Raw genomic sequence first — 22,772 nt, forward strand, 5'->3', positions numbered from 1 at the left:
CCTGTTGTAGGTTTTTAGTGAGGCTGATTAGTGGGTAGTTATTGCGCTATTCTTACTTCAGTGCTTATTTAAGGGTGTTGTTCGGAGGGCCTCAGAATCACATTACTGACATTCTGTGTTGCCTTTCATCTCCTTTTATCTTTCCATCTCCTGATCATAGTTCCTAGAAAATGATGTGGATGAAGAGTCAGCAAACTTAAAGGGTCACTTAGGAAATACTTTTGGCTGTGTGGGTCATGCCATCTCTGTCACAAACACTCAGATGTGCCGTTGTAGTTTGGAAGCTGTCATAGAATGTTAACATGTATAACTGTGTTTCATTGGAACTGTTTTTATGGACACTAACATTTGAATTTCATGTAATTTTTAGCTATCACACAATATTATTCTTTTGATCTGATTTCAACCATTTAAAAAGGTTAAAACCACTTACCTCACAGGCCATACACACACAGGTGGCTGGCTGTATTTGGCCCAGTGACTGTGACTTGCCAACCCCTGATAGAGAGATTTGAACAGTTTCTGTTTTTCAAAATGGTATTTTGGCAATTAATGTTATTTTGATTTGAGAGGTTTGGTTGAATTCAGCAATAGTAGATTGTTTCTATGGTTCAGTATAATTTCAAAAAATGGATTTTCCAAAATACCCCTAATAAACCTGTGGCAAAGTGTGCCTCTTGAGCGACCCATTATAGAATGTGATCTCTGGCCAATGGTACTTTCGGCTTCTTCAGGAAGAGCAGGCCTTGGAGAAAGGAGTCAGGGAAAAGCTGTGGTGATATATTGCAGATGATTGAATATGATGCAGACTATAAATTGTAGTCCTGTGTGAGGAAGATAACAGGTCGGAGATCCTAGGGAGAGAAATGATAAAGGGCATGAGACTAGAAGGAGGAGTAGAAAAGGTAGCATCCAGTCACATTCAATGCGGTCACCTACTGTTGTCGAACCTTTGAAGGAGAGAGAAAAATGGTTGTGCTGTCTCTATAAAATGGTTGAAATCTCTTATTGAGAGTTGTACAGAGTGTTGGAAAGTCTACTTTTGCCATCACATAATTTGTTGATGTTCAAGAAACAGCCTTTAATTGTAAGGACTTGAGAGTTTTATTTAAGGCATGGCCTCAGTGCTACTCAAAGTGTGATCCTTCTGCTTGTGAGAAACGCTAATTATTGTGCCGCCCTCTGACCTGCTGAGACAGAAGCTTTGGGAGTGTGGTTCAGCACTGTGTTTCATCGGCCCTCAGGGCGCTGCTTTTTATCACGTGACAGGGACACCAACTTACTCGCCATCCTCCCTTGTTGAAGACAGTGTTTATGATGAGGGTGCAGGCTTGGGCTTTCCATAGATGCTTTTCACTAATGGCTGATTTTAAGGGCAGCCACCTGAAGGAGCTGGGCAGGAAGATAGGCCTTATTGTAAAAGCAGAGAGAAGTTTCTTATAAGTAAACAAGGTGAAGTGGTATTCAGAGTGTTGCTTCTGGAACCCAGGGAAACGCAGTTCTTTGTGAGTAGTTGACTTAGTCTCTCTTTCTGTCTGCCCTATAACACTCGCCCAAGAACCCTGAGTTTAGACAGCGTTCTACACTCCTGTTGTGCTGCCGTGGCTGAAGGATGGTGGTATAGCCATAAATGTCCCTAATTGTCTTTCTTTTTGTCCACTGCTCAGTCTGTGCCAGGAATACACTTCCCTCAAGCTCCTCCCACACAGTGACCTTGTTGTTTCCATAGTAACTGCACATTCGGCTGGAGACTCATACATGAGTTTGAATGAACCACGGTTTCAAAAATGTGAGAACCTATGGAGAATGCTCTCACAAAGCATACAAAAGATAGTTTCTTAACGCAGATAAGGAAACTGAACTGGGACTTGAAATTGTATATGACTTTCATTGGTCTTACTTATTTCTGTTAAAACGAATTTACTGAGTGCTATTGTTAGGAGGTTAATGCTGTCTACTATGAGTCATTGGAAGAAATCATTTCTAATTAAAGCATATAAGGTTTTTGATGGTCATGGAGATCTTTATTGTCTGAGTAAACTTCACTGTAGTGGCTTGCTGGGCAGATTGTCTAATCTTACTTGGGAGAACCAGAATAATCCCCTTCTCACTGCATTGTGCTGAGTTAGTTTTACTTTGTGTGCCTACTCTGCTGATTATACCTCCATTAATATTACCAGCATACTTAGTGGTTACTGTGCATGAACTATTTTATAATATTTCATGTCACTTAATCCTTAAAAGAGCCTTGGCAATGTACATAAGATTATTATTCCTGTTCTCTCATAAGTTAACTGAGGCCCAGAGAGGCCCTGAACTGCTCTGAGCTAACACAACTAATTTGTAGTTGAACTTGGGTTTGAATCCAGGGAAGTCTGACTTCTGTAGTTCACCTCCCCCTTCTCCCATGGTGTGGGGATTACTTGTTTATGTAATCTGTGGGCTTCCCCAGACCCTGAGGTCCTTGAGTTTGGGGACTGGCTCTATTGTTTCCCTAAGAGAACATTGCTGGCTATGTACTTAGGGGCCAATAAATGTTTTGTACAGTAGGAAAAGGAGCAGATAAATAATTGAGCACAGCAAATAGAATAAATATTCACTGGTCCGTTTTGTAATGGTGGCTGGAAGGTTCACATGACTTCCATTAGGAAGGCTATTATCCAGTACTTGTGCTATTCACGACTGTCAGCCATCCAGAAATTCATGGTTTAATCTTAGTCTCTCACTTGTTCCAGGTATTGTCCATTTGTCATCCCCATCAGTCATCTGCCCTCTTTAAAATCTTTTCCCCATCAATACAAATGAGCCTTGGTGTACATTTCTGCCACAAGACCTAGTAGCTGTAGGTAGTTTTAAGCTTTTTAGTAGATGTGTAGCTTTGCTTGAGCCATGCTTGTCTTTTAAGTCAACAGCTATTTCCTGAGCTCTGAATTAGGTGCTTGTGATATATTGGTAAACAAAACAGATGCGAAGCCATGCCTTCATAGAACTTCCATTGTGGGTGTGGGAAGCACACAATAAGATTAAGATAATACGCAGGAACCTTAGGCAGTATTTAGAAGGTGTTAAGTACCATTGGCCAAATAAGAAGATACTAAGTTGCTTCAAAAAGGATGAAAGGGATGAACAAACACCTCCAGGTGCGATTTCGAGCATTCATTCATTCATTCATTCATTTGCAGTATATGGATTGAACCCAGGGCCTTCCACTGAGTTACCTTCCCAGTCCTTTTATAGTTTTTTTTCTAATTTTGAGACAGTGTCTTGCTAAACGGCCAAGTTGCCGAGGCTGGCTTTAACTCAGCAGCCCTCCTGCCTGTGCCTCCCAGAGTGCTGGGATTCCAAGCATGTACCACTATACCCACTATGGTTGTCATTTATATAGTGTGTTTTGATGGACTTTGCTGAGGAGAGGAAACATGTTCCCAGCAGCACTAATAGTCAGTGTCAAGGCCCTTAGCAGGAAGCATGCTTGGGATGTGCAGGAACCGTTCAGGAGGCCAACATAGAGTAGTGAGCAAAGGGCTGAGTACACAGAGATTATGTAAGAGGAGCAGCAAGATGTGATCAAAGAGGGCCTTCAAAACCATTATAAGGACTCTGACTTTGAATGATATTGAGGGGCCACTGGGAGGTGTGAGCAGGGATGTGACTTGATTTGTGCTGTGGCTTTTTTTTTTTTTTTTTTTTTTTTTTTTTGGTTTTTTTGAGAGAGGGTCTCGCTATGCAGTTGAGGCTGGCCTTGAGCTCACTTTGTAGCCCAGGCTGATCTTGAACTCGCAATGATCCTCCTGTCTCAGTCTCCTGAGTGCTGGGATTACCAGGCATGCGCCACCACGCCTGGCTATATTTTAAAAGAAAACAGATGTGCTTGCTAGTGCATTTTGGAGGCTGAAGCAGAAGGATTGCAAGTTTGAGCCCACCTTAAGCAATTTAATGAGACTGTGTCTCAAATATCAGTCATTCAATCAAGCAGTCAGTCAAACTAATGAAAGAACAGGCAGGGAATATAGCTCCGTGTAGAGCTTCTGGGTTCAATACTCCGTACTGGAGAGGAAATAAAAAGGATCCCTTCGATGCAGTGTGGAGAGTAGCCTGCTAATAGGCATTGGTGGAATTCAGACCAGTTAGAGACTACTGCAGTAGTCCAGGAGCTGAGTTACAGCAGCTCCAGTTAGGGTGAGTGTAGTGGAAGTGATGGAATTCAATAGTGGATTCTGGAAATAATTTGAGGGTAGAAGCAAATAGTGTTTTTGACAAATGGAATAGGAGGTGTGAAAATAGTGAGGTGTCTGTCAGGGTTTGGGCAAGAGCATCTGCAAGAGTGGAGTTACCAGCCACCGAGACTGGTAAAACTACTAAGGTTTATGGGCAGGAGAAGTTTAGTTTTAGAACAAATAAAGTTTGAGATTTCTATTAAATGTCAAGATACTGGTTAGGGTGGGCTTCAGGTGAGGTCTGAGCTGGAGTTACAAATTTGGAAGTCATCAGTACATACTGTTCCATAGTATTCATGATCCCAAATGGTACTAAAGCCTCAAGGATTAGAGGCCATCAGTGAAGTAGAAATGCATAGAGAGGAGCATGACTCAGTATTGGATTGGAGGCCGGGTGTGGTGGCACCCGCCTGTAATCCCAGCACCCAGGAGGTGGCGGCAGGAGGATTGCTGTGAGTTCAAGGCAGCCTGGGCTACAAAGTGAGTTCAAGGCCAGCCTGAGCTGTGCAGTGAGACTCTGTCTCAAAAAGAAATAAAAAGAAAAGAAAAAAAATTGGATTAGAAAAGAAAGGAAGAACCATGAAAGGGGACTAAAAAGGAGTAAATAAGTACTAGGAAGGAGCAAACCCGAGAGAATATATAGTCCTGAAAGCCAAGTGAATCAAGAGTAACCCAGTAAAGCTGGGCATAGTAGTGCATACCTATTATCCCAGCACTTGGGAGGCTGAGGCAGGAGAGTCACCATGAGTTAGAGGCCAGCCTGCACCACATAGTGAGACCCCGTCTCAAAAAACAAAAAAAGTGTATTCCAGCAAAATGAAGTGGTTATTTGTGCCAGTTGCGGAAGCTTGTGAATTAGGTATGGACAGCGACATTAAGCACTGTCTTAGCATTGTCATTGTTGACCTCTACAAGAGCAGTTTAGGTAGAGTAACCGTAATGGAAATGGATTTCAGAGAAAATAGGAGAAGAATTTGAGGCAGTGATTATTTCTAACTGAACTGTATGTAGAAAAGTTAAGATATGGCTTCTGGATCTCAAAGTTTATAATAATTTGTTTTGAAACAAGGAGAATAAACACATTTTTGAAACAGCCAAACTGAGAGAAATGCATGTAGTGCTTAATTGGGGGCATTGTGTGGTGGGTGCATGAGGTATGAGTGGGTGAGCAGCTGGGAGGGCAGAGGATACCGATGAGAAGGTCGATAACTAGCGTGCATAGTCAAGCAAACACCTGAAGGCACTTGTAGTGTTTCTTGCGTTGAGCTCTGGGGTCCACGCCATCAGAATCTCCGGGGTGCTTATTAACAATGCAGGTTTCTGGAGATGCAGGCTAACTACCAAGTTAGTGTCTTTCGGGATGGGACTCTGAATTCTGCATATTTAACAAGCTTCCCGGATGATTTTTATACACAGTAAATTTTGTGAACCACTAGTCTAAAAACTTTACTCAGTAGATTATATTCCAGATTGGTGAGATCTCTAGAACACAAGAATTATGTGAAAAATTGTATGTTGAAAAGTCCATCCTTAGCACATATACTTAGAAATTTATGTACGTGCTAAGAAGTTAAACTTATAGTGGTATTCATTTGCCCTGGATCCGACCTCATTCAGTTATTGCAATGATATTTCAGGCATCTGAAAAGTTATGTGTCTTTCATGAAAGGGATTGCTGAGTCTATGTGTTAGTTGCTGGTCCAATTATGTACCAAAGAAGATGGTTGAGAAAGTATAGCTGCCCCAGGTCCTGGGAACTAGGCACTAAGAAAACAGAGCTGTGGTGCTCCGGCTGTCTTGCCCAACTGCCTTGGGCTAGCCTCACAAACTGCTGAGCTCTGTCTCCCATGACGCCTCAAGCTGGGAATCTTGGCCCTATGCTTTCTCAGCCCAGCTTCTGCAACAATCCAAGCAAAGGGTGGAGAAAAGCACTTTCTGCCTCTGCAAGTCAAAAATACTGTGTGTATTTTTTTTTAAAATCACCGTGAACACAGAGCTTGAATGTCAGCTTAGGAGACTCTATAAGTGGGGACCACTCTGCCTGGTGTTGTGACAGGAAGTGAGGAAGGAAATAGTTGATTTTATTGTGTGCCTCCTTTGGATAATGATTTTGATTATTAAAGACCTCACCATGGGCTTAACTGTTATAAGGTCCTTGTTTCACTAGCTGGTGTCTGCAGACGTGATTCTGCTGAGAGAGCATAAGGTCATTTCTCCACTGAGCAAGCAGTCAACTTTGGGAACTCGTAATTCTGCAGTTGGATCCTATCTTCAGCCTACTATTCATGCATAAAGTTTTAAGTGCAATTTCAAATGCATACGGGCATAACTTTCTACAAACATTTATTGAATATGTACTTACTAGGTTAAAAGGTGTTCTACAAGCAATGGTTAGTAAGATACCGTGCTTCTCTTTGGAAAATAGACTTAAACTGGGTACTTAGAATACAGGTGCTAAGAGGTATAAAAAGAGGTGTGTCTATAGTATTTGTCCCTGGAAGGGACTGGGGAGTGATGCTGGGGAGGTGGAGAAGAGATTGAGGAAGGGAGGATGTTGGCTGCGAGGCAGAAAGGCCATGGGCATGAGGCAGTGGGCGGTAAGACAGGGAGGTGGCCATAGGCACAGGTAGCGCACACGCTCTAGATTGGCTCCGGCCGCAGGGTTAGCACTTGTGCTTCTGTCTGGCGTGATCATTGTGACTGCCAAGCAGCTGGCCGTGTTTTCAGAGAACAACCAACTGGTGTGGCTGGTTTGAGCAGTGTGTTTGTGACATTGCATTGGATCTACTTTTCCAGTGTGCTGTTCAGGACATGTAGAGAATAAGAGGTATTTAAACACACTGAGGAAATCTCTCAGTATTTAGATTTAGAATCTTACTAAGATGGGTGGATCCTTTCACTTTGGAAAGTTGAAGCTCCTGTATTAAATCCGTAGCATATACCTTTTTGCAGATATTTTCAACATACTGGATCTGTGGAAGACTACTTGTATAATATTCTATCCCTTGTTTCTCTTCTGTTTAGCTATGGCAACATAGGCAATGTACTCCGTTTTTTTGCAAGACTAATCACAGCCAAATGTGCTGATGCAGACAGGATATTCGTTATTTCATATTTTCTCAATGATGGCACACTTTCAGTGTTTGAACCTATAGAGAGGAATTCAGGTAAGAGACGTCACTCATAGTATTTTCCTCGGAACATTGAATCATCATTTTGAAAATTAGATAATGTGTTCTAATTTTATAGCTTAGTTGGTCTACCATAGTGCGTGCGTGCGTGTGCATGTACGTGCATGTGTGCGTGTGTTAACCAGCATACTATATGTCTTTTCACAAAGATACCTGAAGTGGGGATCCAAATACGTAAAATGTTGAACAAGGAACAGTTGTGGTTGTCTCAGCCCCATGGTAAGTTCCCTCTGCCACTGTCCACTCCTTCTCTGTAGTCTTTGAGGTTCTTCTGTGGAACTCAAGGGTTTCAGCATTGTGAGCTGGCTGCTACCAGTCCTACTGTCAGCCAGCAAACCAAAAGAAAATTCGTGTTCTTGGTAGTCCTGCTTACAGAATTGTTGCTTGAGTAGAAAGCAAGGATCCCACATACACAGATTTAATCTTCAGGAGCCATCTTTCTCGGTCTCTGTCTTTGTCTTTTGAGACTTATTTCAAAAGCTATAGTCCCTCGGTCTGTGGAATGCTGTCCATAGCCATTGCTGATGAGATTCACTGACTTACTAAATAACAGAACTTCAGTGATACCTCGATTCATGAATTCAAGTTTTCCACGATCTGGTCACAAACTGAATTGGATGTGAACACAATCAAATTCAGTGGTTAGGACCAATGTTGACCTTTAAGGGGAAATTTGATTGGGTACTTGTCCCATTTAGTTTGTGACAAGAAACGTGGAAGGTATTAAGTTCATGAACTGAGGTACCACTGTGTAGGGTACTCTTTTCTTTATCTTGACCATGTTTACAACTTCTTTTTTTTTTTTTGGACATTCTGAGACAGGGTCTCGCTATGCAGTTGAGGCTGGCTTTGAGCTCACTTTGTAGCCCAGGCTGGTGTCGAACTCACAGCTCGCAATGATCCTCCTGCCTCAGACTCCCGAGTGCTGGGATTACAGGCATGTGCTACCACATCTGGTTTACAACTTTTTTTTAAAAGAAAAAAAAAATTCAAAATTTCAAAACAAGATAATAGGGTAGCAATGGTTGATACATTGCTATTTGTTATCTTTGACTTAGTTACTCACAGTGCAAGATATAGGCCTTTAATTGTCCAAACAGTATTAACATAAACCTTTTATCTGTGCTAAAGACACATATTTGGGAAAAATACTCAGTGATGTGCTGGTTAACCAACTCTTTGACAAAAGTGTAAGAGCTTTGACTGATACTGTTTGCCAATTTTCATGGTGGGGATACTCCAATCATGACCAGTTGCAAGAAGCCCAGTGTAACACCTGGCTTGCAAAATCCCTGAAAATTTAATAGTCAGTTCCTGTGAGCTAGTATGAGCCACTTAGCACACCCATGAGTATTGAATAATTTGTATAAGTAAGTCAGGCACCACAGTGGTTTGAATAGTAGAAAGTCTTAAAATAGGAAAATCGAATAGGGATGAATGTGTTGTGTAAAACATCAACTCGGTACAGCTAAAGTGGGGAAAGTGATGCCCAGCAAATTGCAGCATGTGTAAGACAGAAGGGAGATGGTGCCGATCAATTACCAGCTTTTAATAATGGCAGCCATCACTGAGGCCCTACTATTTTCCTTACTTTTCAAGGTTAAATTTTGTGCTTCACTACGAGACCCTCCAAGAAGAAGCAAATGCTGAGCAGGATTAAATATGTGAGAGATTTATTAGGGGCAATGCTAGTAAGGGAAAGCATGCAGGGGACCAAAGGAGAGTGGAGAGCTATCAGACTGCAGTGCAGTTCTGACTCTGACCTCAGGTAGAGGGAAGGAAGAAAGAGGAGGTCTTCGAGTGTCTGCGAGGCTGAGCCAAGTTGCTACATGGAGGAGCCCTTGTCTTTGCAGGAGGGAGCCTTTAGAAAGCATGGCCTTTGCACACAACTGAGGATGGATCTCAGCACGAGGCAGGTGGAGCCTGCCATCACTGGTGTTCCTCACACAGTGGGTGATCTGAGAAGGACCCCTCCCACACACAGATATTGTTCCCCATTTTACCAATGCGAGTTCATGGAGGATCAGAGAAGTTAGCTCATCGAGTAGGCAGTGACACAGCACAGATGGAATAAAGCTCTGTTTGGCTCCAAAGCCTGTGTCTTTCCAACACTTGTGATGTCGGAATATGGTGGCAGGAGTGTGACGAAGCTGACTGCCAAAGCTCGTCTGGTCTCAGGTTGTATTCGTAGGTACTGGAGGCTCCTGTTCGCCTCTGCTTGCTGTTTTCCAAGAGGTCGCAAAACACATAATGCCTGGAAGAGAACAGATGAAATGATGAGGATTCTGGAAAATAAAAAATATGTGGGAAAGCAAAGATACTTTACCTGTAGGAAAAAATGAGTTAGGCACCCTCTATAGTTGTCTTCAGACACTTCAGTAATCACCTGTATAGACCTTTTTACCCTTTAATCTGCATGTCAGGTTACTTGCAAGACAAATAGATGTGAGTAAGCACAACTGAATTTTCTAAGTGATTGTTCAAACAGACTTAAAGGATGATCAACCTCAGATGTGCCACACCCCCAGGGTGCTGCAGGGCAAGAGTGCAGGTCCTTGCTGAGCGTTTATTGGGCTAGGAAGGGAGAAAGGAAAGAAGGAAGAAACTGGAATACCAAAGGCCTTTTTTATTTAACACATTTACCTAGAAGGTCTTTTTTCCTCACCCACTGCCTGCTTCTTCCCTGAAGTCAGTAAGACTGCACAGATAAATAAGTTGTACGGTCTGGATCTGAGGATGGAGTAACTCTAAAGACAAGTCCTGGCTCTTCTAAGAATAAAGGATACCCATAGACTGTTCTGTTTTCCTACAGGGTACACTGGTGGGTTGTTCTTGAAAAGAAGTCGTGTGAAGAAGTATGGGCAAGAAGTCTTTAAAAGTGAGTTCTCAGAATATATCCAGGTCGAGGAGCTGTATATTGGAGCCAAAGTGAACGTGAACGGCTACCTATTTGTTTTGCTCAGTGCCGATGAGTACACCTTAAACTACATGGAGAAGAACGTGGACAAGGTGAATTTACTTTGTATAGTTCTTGACTTGCCTCGCAGCCCCTGCAATGTGTTTTTCTCCAGGGCTTTTTCTTCATCTTGCCACTGGTTTTACATTGTGCATTCACACATGTGGGCATGAATAATGGATCCGAGTGACTTGGCCACAGGTCCCATCGCAGAGGCCAGGTCCTTGTCTCCTCTGTTTACACGCTTGGCTCTCCACTGCCCGGCATCGCAGATTCCAGGCACAGGCAGGAGGCAAGCCCAGGGTTGAATCAGGTTTCCTGGGTTTTCTGCTGATGCTAACAATGTTTTTAGAATGAAATCCAGTGGCTATAGGAAAGGAAGAAAATCTGGTGCCACACACTGTGCCATCGCAGTTAATTGGCACAGGCCAAGACTGGAACAAACAGAAACCCAAGGGAACTTTATAGTTGCTGGGATTGCAACTTTCCGTAACAGTGGCCACCTGAGGCCTCAATAAGAGTTTTAACTTGAGGTTTGCCACTGTGAGCTTGAAGAGTTTTGTTTTTTTTTCTTTTTTTTTGTTTTTTTTTTTGTTTGTTTTTTGTCTTTTTGAGACAGGGTCTTGCTGTGCAGTTCAGGCCCGGTGTGAACTCACTTTGTAGCCCAGGCTGGTCTCAAATTCGCAGCGATCCTCCTGCCTCAGCCTCCAGATTGCTGGGATTACAGGGGTGTGCCACCACGTCCGGCTTTTTTTTAAAATTTGAAGAAAGATAGAAGATGGGTGGGTAGTGTTACTAAACGTACTGTTATGCAAGGCTATTTTTTATTCAGTATGTCGAAAGATTTTATTTTAAAAATTCACCTGTGAGTAATAATATCTGTGTATTATTTATATACATAACAGTACCAGTTTTGACTCATTTATACATGAAATGCTCATGGTTAAGTTGCTGGATTGTGTATCACATCATTCATATCAGTATTGGTCTTTTGAGTAACAGATGCCAAGACAGAGTTAGATATGCAAGAGGTCTGTTGACAGAAAGGCCTCAGTGATCAGAGGGAGAGGGAGCAGGAGGAGCATAGTGTGTGCAGAACCTTCAGACCCATGTGCGGCGCTAACCCTTGTGGAAAGAGACAGGAAGGAGGAAAAGAAGAAAGGAAGGAAGGGAGGGAGGGAGGGAAGAACTTCAGCCTGGCAGTATAGCTCTGAAAAAGTTTTGGCCAGATGGAGGGGAGCCAAGCGCTAAGCTGGCCCATCCAGGTGGTCCCAAGTGAGGCAGGGATGGCCCAGCTCTGGTCTCCTTGTGCTCAGTCATCAGGTAGGATAGACTGGGGAATGTTTAGCCTGTGTGTGAACACTGCATGAATCTGTCAGGTACAGTCCCCTGATGTTGTTGGCTGACAATGCTTTTCCATGCAGTGTCTTTCTTGAGAAAAGGCCCAAGCAGCACCCTCCATGACTGCGGTACCATCTCTCCGTGTGTAGGTCATTGTGAGGCCGTGAACCAGTAGCTGAATGAAAATACTGGACTCCAGCAAGAAATTGAATAAACAGGCAGTTAGATTTCTGCAGACCAGCAAGCAGGCCTACCTTGCAATCTGTACTCCACACTTCATAGCTGAGAGACTTCAGTCAGTTATCTTTCCTGAGCTTCAGTTTCCTTGTCTTTGAAGGAAGAGTAGTATCAGTGCCCTTTCCGTAAAGTTGCTTGCAAGATCATACGCGATGATAATGACTGTGAAGTACTTAGCTCTGTGTAGCCTATGGTAAGCTTAGTCATTGTTGCAATAACTTAGGGTTCGTTTTCCAAACACAGGGTGAACCTGTACATTAATGTGAAATAAGCACATGATCCCAGACTTAGGATTGTTGAACTGAGGGGTTTTGGACTTTACTGTGGTGCAAAAGCAGCATGCATTTGTTGGAAGCTATATTTCAGAGTTTGAGTTTTGCTGTCTCCCTGAGTTACCACTGTGTGGTCCAGTCCTCTGTTGTGATGCTGGGCAGGGGCACCAACAGCCCCCTGTCAGTGCCACCATCACAAGGGGACACAGCTGGTATTTATTGCATGGTAGGTTACATGTATTCAGTGTATTTACGACTTCAGGTATTTTCTATATTCAGTTGGTTTGTTGAGATCAAACCTTGTCACAATTGGAGGACGATGTGTATGTAGAAAACATGTGTTTTGTTGTTTTTGTGGTGCTTCAGATCGAACCTAGGGGCTCACACATGCGAGGATAGCACACTACCACTGATTTTTTAACCCAGCCAAAATACATAGTTTTAAAATATGAAGGGCTTTTCTCTTTCCTGAATGATAAAAGCAGTGTAGGGCATTATCTGGTATCAGTATAGCCAGTGAAAATTGTATTATTTAAAACTGCTTTTGACTAGGAGAGAAAGATTAATATACTCTTTAATACCAGCCTGAGTTTTTTCAAAAGAACTAATAGATCCTATCATTGGAGTAGGTGAAAGGAAATGCAAAAAGGGAGAGGGACTGGGGCCCTCCAGCATGTGCTAAGACACCTGGATTATTTTGTCATGGAAAATAGGAGCTTTATACTAAATTACCACTAGTGTTTTTGTTCTAGAATTTCCTCTTCTCATTTTTGATCTCTTAGGTGTAATTATTTACAACCTTACGCTTTACTGCGTTGAATAAGAAGTATTCTTACCAAGTCAGAAAGCTAATCATAGGGTAGGAGATAGGACAGTGGGCTGCCCAGAGCATGAATGTATGGGGATTACATTTTCCCAGAAGCTCAGGAAAGATAACTGACTGGAGTCTCTCAGCTATGAAGTGTGGAGTACAGATTGCAAGGTAGGCCTGCTTGCTGGTCTGCAGAAATCTAACTGCCTGTTTATTCAATTTCCTGCTGGAGTCCAGTATGGACCTCTGACATTCAGCCTTGCTCTGATCTGTTCATCAGATCTGCTTGGTGGCCAGCAGATCTGGGGAGGGGCATTCTAAAGATCTGGGGAAAATGAAGGTCTTACTTAGCCAATTTTGAATTCTCATTCTCTTCACTGTCAGTACTAGGGGGCTGTCAGTACTAGGCTAATATTCTAGGGTCACAGGGAGGAGACTGAATTGAATAAACAGAGGAGGGAAAGACTGCGTGGCTTGCTGTCCCTTAAGATCGGTTTTCTCAGATATGCTTCTGATGCTAATGTCACTTGTTCCTAAAGTCTTAACTCAGGAGGAAACAAAGCTAGTAATCTTTTTCCATGTTGGCCTCTTTGGGTTCACTGTGTGCAGTCTCTTTGTCAACCATCGGAAATACTGGGGTTCCATCATTAAGAAATCAAACAATAACAAATGCTGATGAGGCTGGTGAAAGTGGAGCCCTCCTGCATTGTTGGTGGGAATGCAGACTAGGACAACCGTGATGGAAATCTGTGTGGAGATTTCTCAAAGAACTGAAATCAGACATTCCACATGATTCAGCTATATATGCTAGGTATCTTCCCTGAAGAGCTTAAGTGGTCATACTACAGCGATACTTACGCACCAGTGTTTACAGCAGCACAGTTTGTAATAGCTAAATCCTGGAAGCAGCCTGGATACTCATGAACAGATGACTGGATAAAGAAAATGTGGTATCTGTATATAATGGAATACTACTTGGGTGGAAAGTATGACCAGTTTGAGACGTTTGTAGAAAAATGGATGAACCTGAAAAATGTAATGTTGAGTGAAATAAACCAGAGACACAAGTTTAAATACCATATGGTATCTCCCATTTGAGTGAGGCAGAATGCACACAAAGAGTATAATAAAGGGTGAATAGAAAGGGACAAGGGGATGGATCTCTTGTCATAGGGAAGGGCTCAAAGGGAGCAAGCGCGAGGCGTGAGGAGGAGGAGATGGGGAGATAAGTAGGAAAAGATGTCCCATGTACAGGAGCCTGATTACCCCAATTGCATGAGCTAAGAATAATATCAACAGGAGTGAAAAATGAGATAGGGGACCTGAAAAAGGAGGGAGGGATGAGCGTGGAGATTAAAAAAGGAAAGAAATATGTACGGGTAACCATTTCCCAGATTGTAAACAACGTGAACTGCAAACATGTACAAATTAAAAATTAAAAAAAAAAATACTGGGCTCCAAAATTCTCAGTCATCATTATTAAATATGTCAATCATTTTTCTCTTCTAGTTCCCATTTAGCAACATTGAACTCGCCCTACAAAAGCTGAAAGATGAAGAATCAAAATCAAGAGAAATTAAGCAGGTATTTGCAGCGGCTGACTGCAACCACACAAAGATGGTGGATTTTAATACATTCAGGTAATCTATATTGTGCAGCAAGAGTCCTTTTATCCCCTCAAGACTTTCCGAAGAGCAGAAAGAACACTTATTTTCGTAATGATTCTTAATCAGTTTCTTTGCATTTGTACTACTTTCTGGTTACGTTTTGGCCACTAATATTGTAGTAAATTTTATGCATTTACATATAAGATAACTATAGGTGGGAACAGAGAGACAACAGCATATTAAGTCACTCGATCTCGTTGTTTTCTTATTCGTGGTGTTAAAAGACCAAGGGCCTGCCAGGAATTGTACATCTGTGTGAGAAAGGCAGAAAAAAGGCCGGCATAGAGCACCCCTCCAAAATCTGAGGGGCAAAGGAGAGGTATCTGTCCAAGAACACAACTAAGTTGGAAAAAATAGTGAAAACTTCACTGATTACCAGAAAAAAGGTGCTATGTATATCTGTATATAAATGCTCAGACACTTGTGTATTCTGAAAGACAAAAAAACATGCAGGCATTGAGGGAAAAATATGTGACAGTAGTTAGAAATATTGTAAGAAACTATGAACAGTAGAGATTTTCTGTAAGGTGAAACTGAATTCTGGGACTGTCCAGTGACTGACCTAGGCAAATGTCCAAACAGCAGAAACAGGGAAATTCAAATTCAGGGTCTAGTACAATTGTGAGAATTCTTAGCTTGAAAACAAAGTGAATGGAGCATTCAGGAGAATGTAAATTAAATCATGGATTGAAGACAAAGGGGACTTTCTCTTTAGGCTCTGAATTTTGGCTGAAGCTATATAGTGGCTGAAGCTATATAGTAAACTGGGCTTGATGCAGTCAAGATGTGGATTGAGAAGGGCGGAAGCGAGCCCAGGCAAGGGTAGCAGGGAGGCCTTTCCAACTTTGTGTCTACAGTTGTCTGTTGCATCACTACCTGGTGGCCCACCGCGAGGCCCGAAGTGTCCCAAGAGTTTGTTTGTCGTTTTAACGAAGCTCTTTTCTATCCCGAAATGTTCTTGTAAGAGAAGCAGCAGAGGACATACTTTTATCGTCTAGGGTTCCCAGAGTTCTGATATCAGTAAGAATTTATAGTTCTCTGTTACAGTTCATAGGCACATGCACATGTTCGAGGTGTTCTGGAAAACAAAATGGTGACAGATTAAAGTATAAAAGATAATTATTCAGGCCCTGAACTGGTAGCAAGCAGTAGAGGAGAAAACAAGGAATTTCCATCAGAAATGAGGGAACGGTTTTATTTCATTATCTTTTTTTTGTCCTTTTACAAAAGCATCCATTCGCAATACTCTCACAAAGACTGTAGGAAATGAAAAGCTGGGCGTGGTGGCGCACGCCTGTAATCCCAGCACTGTGGAAGCTGAGGCGGGAGTAGGTAGTATTGTGAGTTTGAGACCAGCCTGGGCTCCAAAGTGAGCTCAAGGCCAGCCTGAACTGTGTAGTGGGACCCTGTCTCAGAAAGAACAACAGCAACAACAACAAAAGACTATTGGAAATACTTTAGTGAATTCATGGAGTTTTTAAAAAATCAGCATGTATTTGCAATGCATAATAATTGCATTCATCTTAGGGAATTGGTTCCTATTACATATTCATCTTGATCATTTTTATTCTCCTTCCCCCCATACTTTTCTCTTTCCTACTTCCACAGATCCCTTTCCCATCTCTACAAAGTCTATCTCCCTATTTCCTACCATTTCTTTTATTTTGGTCTTTAAATTATATTTTCAGTTTCTGATAAATAGAATCCATGTAGTACTTAAGCTTCTGCATCAGGTTTATTTCACTTAGCATTACAGTCTCAGGATCCATCCATTTTCTAACATATGCCTCAAATTTACCCATCTTTATGGCTGAGTAGTACTCCATCATGTATACATTGTATTTTCTTTATCCATTCATCCATTGATGGGCCTATACAATAGGCTTCTACAATTTCGCCGTTGTGAATTCTGCTATTATAAACATGGCTGTGCACATATCGCCTTAGTTTCTTGACTTGAACTCTTTGATCATGGTGCTTTTGGGAAAGTACTTCAGCTAGGTGGGATCTCCCAGGAAGAGAAAGTGCTGTCCAGTTGAAGGCCTGACCCAAACTGTGGGTGAGGGGCTGGGGATTTAGCTCAGCGGCACAGCGCCTGCCTGGTAAACACAAGGTTGTGAGTGCGATTCCTGGTACTGAAAAAACAAACAAACAAAAAAAAACCAAAAAACAAACTGTGGGTGAGGAAAAAGGGTTGTCACACTTTGATTTGAGGGGTGGCCTCAGGCACTGCACACTGTGAAAGAAAAAGCTCCCGAATCCGAGAAATTCCTTCAAAGAAAAATCAGCTCAGGTTACACCCAGCCTAAAAAATCCTTTAGTGGTTTGTCATTGTCCTTATACGATCCAGTCCTTTGACTGCAGCCAACAGGGCCTTGAGTGATGTGACTGTTTATATTTCTAGTGTCACAGTTGTTTTTCTCCAGCCCTGTCCTTTGACCTTGCTGGTTGCTTTACAGTTTCTCGGTCACATCAGGCTCCTTCCTGCCTCCAAGCCTGTGCACACAGTCTCTCTGCCTGGGAGGCTCTCACCACCATGCTTTCCATGGGGAATTCGAGGACTCATTCCTCCAGGGGCTTTCTTTCTCTGATTATCCTTTCTAAAGTAGATTATCCAGTTATTCTTAGCCTCTTGTTTATATTTTTCATAGCATTTAGCACAGGTTCAGTTGTTTTACTTAGAGGTGTTTTCTTGGCAGGAGTGTGTATTTGTGTGTTTTCTTCTAAGAGAATGTGAGCTTGCTGAGGGCAGGGATGTTGATGATCTTATTCATGGCAATATTCCCAGCCCTTATTGCTGGGCTTAGTAGAGACATAGTTGCTGAATGAATTAATAAACTGGTAAAGGTATTCCTTAGAGCAGTGGTGATGAACCTGTGGTATGCGTGCTGCAGTGGGCTATTTGTTTCACTGAAAGCTCTAAAAGATTTGCCATCACTGCCTTAAAGATTCTAGTTTGGAGGTGTTTGCAATAGCTCTGTATTAGTCCATTTCCCATTACTGTAGCATAATACTTGATGCCAGGTAATTAATGAAGAAAAAGGTATTTTAGCCCACTGTTTGGAAGGTTCAAGGACCTGGTACCGCCCTTGGCTCAGCTCTGGTGAAACTGGCAGATGTTATTATGGTGCGAGCACATGTAGAAGATATCATATGGCAAGATAATAAGTGAGAGAGTGGGCAGGGGCCAGTCTTTTCTATTTTATAAATATCTCCTTGCAAGAACTAACCATTGTGCCATGAGAACTACATTAATCCCTAGTGCCCCTAATTAACTAAAAACCTCCTACTAGGCCTTATCCCTTAAAAGCCCTTCCACCCCTTACATCATCACACACATCTACTGTTGGGGTATAAAATCACATCTGTTCTAGAGCAGTCTCCAAATGAGAGTGTAGCCAGGACTCACCATGTGCTGGTCCATATGACATGCTCAGTTTGGGACACTGAGCCCTCTAGGCTTGGGACTCCCCTTCTGTGCTTGGCTCATTCCTGTCAATCCTTGCACACTGTCTGCAGCCCTCTCGTGCTTCTCACTCCCCTGCCTGGGTGAAGACAAAGGAACAACATAGATTGTCCCTTTCACGTCACACCCTCATTTAATTCTGTGCTCAGTTCCTTCACTAGTTCATATTTCTCTTTACACATGTGTATGTTTGTGTGTGTGTTGTGGTTCCCACCAGAAGTTAACCTCTTTGAAGTTAACTTGCTTTAGTCTTATCCCTGAGGATAATGCTTAACAAATGGTAAGATTAATAAGTATGAATTGTGTGGATACATTTTATGTAGCCCTCACTGCTTTCGCCAGTCTTTCACCTGACCTGGAAATAGGAATATCTCTGGGATGTTTGCCCCTGGGATTCTCATGGGCATTTCCAAATAACTTCCTTGAGGTCGACCTCATTTTCTTCTCCCAGAAAATTGTAGCATGCAACCATGTCCTGATAAAAGTCCCTGTATATGTTCCTTGAGTCTCAGCTCATTTTTGTCTCACTTCTCCTGCCCACCCTTTGCAGTTGTGCTTCCTGCTTACCTTTGGAAATCTTCCCTACTCTCCACGCCTGGCTTCATAGTTGTAGGTCAGCTGTGCCACACTCTTCCTTCTGACTCTCTGGAGAGCTGTGTAGCTGATTTTTTCTTAACTTTCATGCTACATTGTTTTGCCAAAATGACCTTCCTAAAATCTGATCAGGTCATTCCTGTGCTCTAAATCCCACATCAGTTCTTCATGTTTGTAGGAGAAACCTTAGCTGTTCAGTGTATTATATGAGTTTGGTCATTATCTGTCCCTTCCTACCGCTATTTCCTTATTTCCATCTTGCTGCAGGAATACTTTTGGAGAAGCCAGCGTGTATTGAGCACCTACTATAGGCCAAACAGCCTGCTAACTTTTTTATGTCTTCTTTCCACTGGGATCCCCCTGTGGAGTTGTTACTTGTTTATTTTCCTGCCTTCACAATCTTGCCAAATACAATAGATGTTTGTTGAATAATTTAATGAATGGTTCTATTTCTTGAGCAATATTCAGTCTAAAGCTTGCAGTAGATGAATAATTGAATACTTTGCACCAGGAAGGACCATCTGTCTCCAGTTTAGTGGAGTCAGGGAAAGCTAGACCTGACCCTTCCCAGCTCAGTGACCTGGGCAACCCTACTTTTTCTCCCTGCCTCTCACTCTTTGGTCTGTATATTGGTCTCTAAGATCCTTCCTGTGCTCTGACATTCTGAAACACTGTAGGTTTATCATACACTTGTCAAACATTCGCTATTCAAATTTGTGTGTCGACATGGTTGAGAAAAGTAGAGGCAGAATTGCAGCATATTCCTCTGGGCTTTACTTCTGCGACCTGAGAATCTGTTTGGCTCAGGTGCCTTCCTGTATACCTGGGACCTCAAAGCCTCGACCTGCTGTGTTGTCCAAGTTTCTTCTTCCTCTCAGGAAAGCATTGAGGGCAGGGACTAATAATCTGCTTGCAGTATAGTATGGGGAATGGTTCTCTTCTTTTAGGTGGGGTACATTTCACTTTTGCCTGGTGTGGGTCACCTGTTTTGCCTCTAGGCTGGACCTATTTCTGTGCGACCCTTTCTTCCCAGTCTGTCCTATGTCACCTATGAGAGGTACTGATTGTCGGCTGAGGGATTGCAGAGCGTCTATCAGTGCAGGGCAGATTTCAGCAGGGAGCAGGGTAGATTTCAGTGGGGAGCAGGCTCATGTTCCAGGCAGCTGATTACATGGGCAAGGTGGGGCTTCCCAACCTGGTCTCTGTATTCAAAACCATAGGCTGGGGCAGTGGCATCAGCAGACTTAGTGCCAGAGAAGGTGCGGCCTGGCCCTCCCTCTGTGCACCACTTTGAGCCTTGATCTGCCCATCAGAGGTGCCACCTTCCTCCATGGAGTTTACATGTGTTTGTCTTTTTTTCCCTCATGGGTGACGACCTCAGCACTGGGTCTCTGCCGGTTCATCCCTGTGTCCTAGATCGGACCGCAGTGAACACAGTGGATTACAGCACATTTCTTCCTCAGACTCCCATTATTGTAGGGTCAGTAGTTCTCCTGTGAACATCCATGTAATAAATTCCTTCTAAGATTTAAAGCCTCGAGAAAATGTTCACACTTATAAAACTAAAATTTTTCCTGAGGGAAGTTGTGTACTATAAATAGATCAGATCACTGGCTTTGGACTTGGCAGACCCTGATCCAAGTCTCAGTTCTCTCATTTACCAGTGTGGTGGAACTGTTTTTCATCTGTAAAACAGGGATAATACGCCCTACTGCATAGACCCATTGTGATGAATAATAAGTGTGATCCTGTTTGTAATTTCTTATTGTGACACACTGATTAGTACATGGTGGACACTCAAAAAAGGACAAACCTTTATCCCAGTAGTTGCAAGTTGACATCACCAGTAATAGTTATAGGAATCTGTGTGCTGTTTTCAGTATGGGGTCATTCAAAACATTCCCTAATAAATGCGGTTGGAAAAGAAACTCACAGAAAAAACTTGGAGGCAATGAAGATGGAAAATAATAAACATCATCATCTTTGGATCTAGGTTAGGAAACACTAATATAATCTACCCTTTTATTGACCTTTACTTTAAGGAAGCAGATTATAAATTTAGTGCTTAGAACATAGTAATGATCTCATTCCATTTTATCTAGGATAGTTATCTCTCCCTTTATATGGTTTTGCTCTATCTTTATTTGGAGTACTCTGTGTACATTTCCTTTGGTGTTTTTATTGTACACTGTCTAATGTCTTTTAAGAAAGCCACTGATCTATGAACCCATATGAAGAAAAGCAAAAACAGATTCCAGAAACATTCAAACGTAGGCTCTTATTATGAATCAAATAGATACCTTGTCAGTATTTGTAGCATATATTCAAGATGCGGACCTCAGCCTATATTTTTGAAAACAGCATTTGGACTCTTCTTAAAAGAATTAAATATAAATAATGTGATGTTTTAGGAAGAATGCTGGCTTGGGAATCAGAAAGATGGAGATCTTTGATTTGATTCTGCCATTGCCTGTTTATGATGTTTGTATTGGTGAGAGTTTAGTTTTAAAAAACCAAATCCTCTCTGGCTAGTTAAGCAGAAAAGGAATTCATTGAAAGGATCCTGGGCGGTTCGCAGTATCTTTGGAAGGGCTGTATAAACAATGTTGAGGCTGAACTTTCGGGAAGCTGCCCAGACCTGGGCTGTAGAACTTGTTTGATGAGAAAATGACCTCTGTTACCACTGCAGCCACCACCACTGAGTTGCTGCTGCCCCTGCGTTGCTGTCAAGGACTTGATTGAACTGCAGCCATGACCACCATCACCTTTGGCCACCTTGAGTCCTTTCCCACCTCGATCGCTGGACCACTGTGATGCCAAATGTGACCCACAGTGAGCTGGTTTCTTTTCCTGTTATTCCCTTCCGAGCCAGTCTTCTGTGAGCTTCTACGACCAGTGGAGCCTGCGTCGGTTGCATGTCTCTGACTACAAGGAAGGCTGGGAAATTGAGCTCTGACTTCCATCTTGGGGAGGCAGTGAACATAAGATGGAAATTTCTCCAAATATAGAAAGGCTATTTGAAAGCATTTTTAAAAATTTCAATTAAGATGAATAAGTTCTGCAGATCCATTACACAACATCTTGACTCTAACAATAATAATATATTATGTACTTAAAAATTGCTGAAGGAGGGCTGGGGATTTAGCTCAGTGGCAAAGCGCCTGCCTGGCAAGCTCAAGGTCGTGAGTTCGGTTCCTGGTACCGGAGAAAAACCAAAAAAAAACAAACAAACAAACAAAAAAATTGCTGAAGGAGGAAATTGGTAGATGTTCTCACCACACACATGCGCGCGCGCGCGCACACACAAGGGTAACCATGAGGCTGGGATCTGTTAGTGTAATTTAAATGACTTCATAGTGTATACATATATCAAAATATTACATTGTACATTGTAAACATACACAATGTTTATTTTTCAATTCTACTGAATGAAGCCAAGGAAAAAACAGAATAAAGAAAAGATGGGACTGGGGATTTAGCTCAGCGGCAAAAACGCCTGCCTGGCAAGCGCAAGGTCGTGAGTTCGGTTCCCGGTACCGGAGAAAAACCGAAACCGAAAAAAAAAAAAAGAAAAGATAACTTTTCATTTGCCATGAATAGTAGAGGGATAGCAAATCCAATCCAACATGAACCACACAGCAAACACAAATGTGTGTTGACGTTAGGATCTAAACTCATTGTTTCTAACCACATCAAGCAAAACACATCCCTAGTACTAGTACTGTTACTGAAAATCTGTTTTAATCCTCACCACGCAGGTAAATAAGATACAAAGCCCACCCTTACACTTGCTACTTCTTCAGTGTCTGACAAAACTTTGATTTTAAATTGCCTTAAGTGAAGGTACAAGATTAGATGCAAAATGATGGAAAGTCAGCAATTGTTTTTACTTTTTAATTTTTTAAATTCTTTGTCTTTTTTGAAACAGGGTCTCACTCTGCAGTTTAGGTTGGCTGTGAGCTCACTTTGTTGCCCAGGCTGGTCTGGATCTTGTGACGATCATCCTGCCTCAGCCTCCTG

At 42.3% G+C, this 22,772-nt stretch overlaps 1 protein-coding gene across 1 annotated transcript in view; it reads left to right on the forward strand.

Moving 5' to 3' along the window:
* The window catches only part of Efhc2 (EF-hand domain (C-terminal) containing 2), a 168,508-nt gene that overhangs the window by 85,742 nt on the left and 59,994 nt on the right, over positions 1-22,772 (forward strand). The window contains exons 9-11 of the mRNA XM_005408997.1: positions 7,242-7,384; positions 10,221-10,417; positions 14,535-14,665. Of these exons, the coding sequence (XP_005409054.1) occupies positions 7,242-7,384; positions 10,221-10,417; positions 14,535-14,665 (471 nt within the window). The remainder of the gene's footprint in view (positions 1-7,241; positions 7,385-10,220; positions 10,418-14,534; positions 14,666-22,772) is intronic.

This window comes from Chinchilla lanigera, unplaced genomic scaffold, assembly GCF_000276665.1.
Source record: "Chinchilla lanigera isolate Chin_1 unplaced genomic scaffold, ChiLan1.0 scaffold00115, whole genome shotgun sequence".
Lineage (NCBI taxonomy): Eukaryota > Metazoa > Chordata > Mammalia > Rodentia > Chinchillidae > Chinchilla > Chinchilla lanigera.